Raw genomic sequence first — 1,538 nt, forward strand, 5'->3', positions numbered from 1 at the left:
GGGCTTGAACCACCAACTTTGTGGTCAGTAGTCCAGTGCTTATTCTACAGTGCCACACCAGGACTCTCCTTGATCCCATATTAATGATAAAAAGCTTAAGTTGTTTTCAATTCCTTATTATCAGATCTCTTTCAAGTCTAGATAAAGTTCGATTTCTCTTACTTTTCAATTCCCTTTATTCTTCTAAAGTAAATGCTTGCATTACTACGATTCATTTATTGGCCTCTCTTCCAACTTCTATCTACTCAAAACCACCATTCTTATTAAATGTCCTCCCTGCAAGGAGTTGGAATCAACTTGACGGCATTTAAAAATAGCCACAACTAGGAGCCTTGGTGGCCTTGTGCTGCTAACCACAAAGTCATATCCATCAGCAGCTCCGTGGAGGAAAGATGAGGCTTTCTGCTCCTGCAAAGATTTACAGCCTCAGAAATGCTATACAGGGTCACTATGAGTCGGAACCCATTCACTAGCACACCATCACCACATGTCTGGAAATTTTCTTCTCCAGATCTTAACTTTAAATAAATGTACAATATGCTTCCTTAAAGAAGATTTTCACAAGCAAGTGTTTCATAGAATCAGAGTATTGTATATTTTAAGCATCAAATTTTAATTATTCAAAACAAATTATTCATTAATGCAACTGATGGGAAATGACAAGTATCATAAAAATCTTAGTAGTTCTTACTTTTACGTATCTAAGAGACTAGACACCAAATACATAAAAACAGATAAAATCTTAGTCTCACTTTAAAGCAATCAAATGAAAACCAAACAAAAACAAAAGTATTCATATTAACTGAACAAGCATTTTACATTTCTTACCAGAAAAGAACAGTACCTTTTCATTTTTAACAAGTTGCTTACGAATTGCAGAATCCCGTCTGAAGCACAGTGCTTTACAACATGGCCCCAGGTTACTAAGAAGACTGGCTCGCTCTTCTCTTCGTAGCAGGGCCGCCATGTTGAGGGCTCCCAATTCATGTTCAAAGAGGCTGTCTGAATCTTTCAATAAAAACGAACATGCTTTAAGTTTTCCTAAAGCAGGAACAAAAGCATTACCAACTGCTTAATTGAATGTTCTACAAAGTTTATATTAAAGTTAGCGACATCAGTGAAGAAAATTTTATATCAAGGACAACAGATTCTCTATGAAGGCTCTTCAACACAGAGTTATGTTGCTACTATCAAATGCTTTACTGACTAGGCAAAGGCTTCAATTGTGTGGATCATGACAAGCTATGGACAACACTGTGAAGTATGAGTATTCTGGAACAATTAATTGTGCTCATGAGGAATCTGTACCTGGACCCAGAGGCAGTTGTTTGAACAGAACATGGGAACACTCAATGATTTACAATTAAGAAAGGTGTGCGACAAGGTTGTATTCTTTCACCACACTTATTCAACCTCTATACTGAGCAAATAATCTGAGAACCTGGGTTATATGAAGAAAAATGTGGCATCAGCATTGGAGGAAGACTCATTAACAACCTGCGATACGCAGATGATACAACCTTGCTTGCTAAAAGTGA

The 1,538-nt window shown here is 37.1% G+C and overlaps 1 protein-coding gene across 1 annotated transcript in view; it reads right to left on the minus strand.

Annotated features, from left to right (window-relative positions):
* The window catches only part of ZC3H13 (zinc finger CCCH-type containing 13), a 135,448-nt gene that overhangs the window by 9,746 nt on the left and 124,164 nt on the right, over positions 1-1,538 (minus strand). The window contains exon 17 of the mRNA XM_006837628.1: positions 845-1,008. Within this exon, the coding sequence (XP_006837691.1) occupies positions 845-1,008 (164 nt within the window). The remainder of the gene's footprint in view (positions 1-844; positions 1,009-1,538) is intronic.

The sequence above is a fragment of the Chrysochloris asiatica genome, unplaced genomic scaffold (assembly GCF_000296735.1).
Source record: "Chrysochloris asiatica unplaced genomic scaffold, ChrAsi1.0 scaffold00022, whole genome shotgun sequence".
NCBI classification, from domain to species: domain Eukaryota; kingdom Metazoa; phylum Chordata; class Mammalia; order Afrosoricida; family Chrysochloridae; genus Chrysochloris; species Chrysochloris asiatica.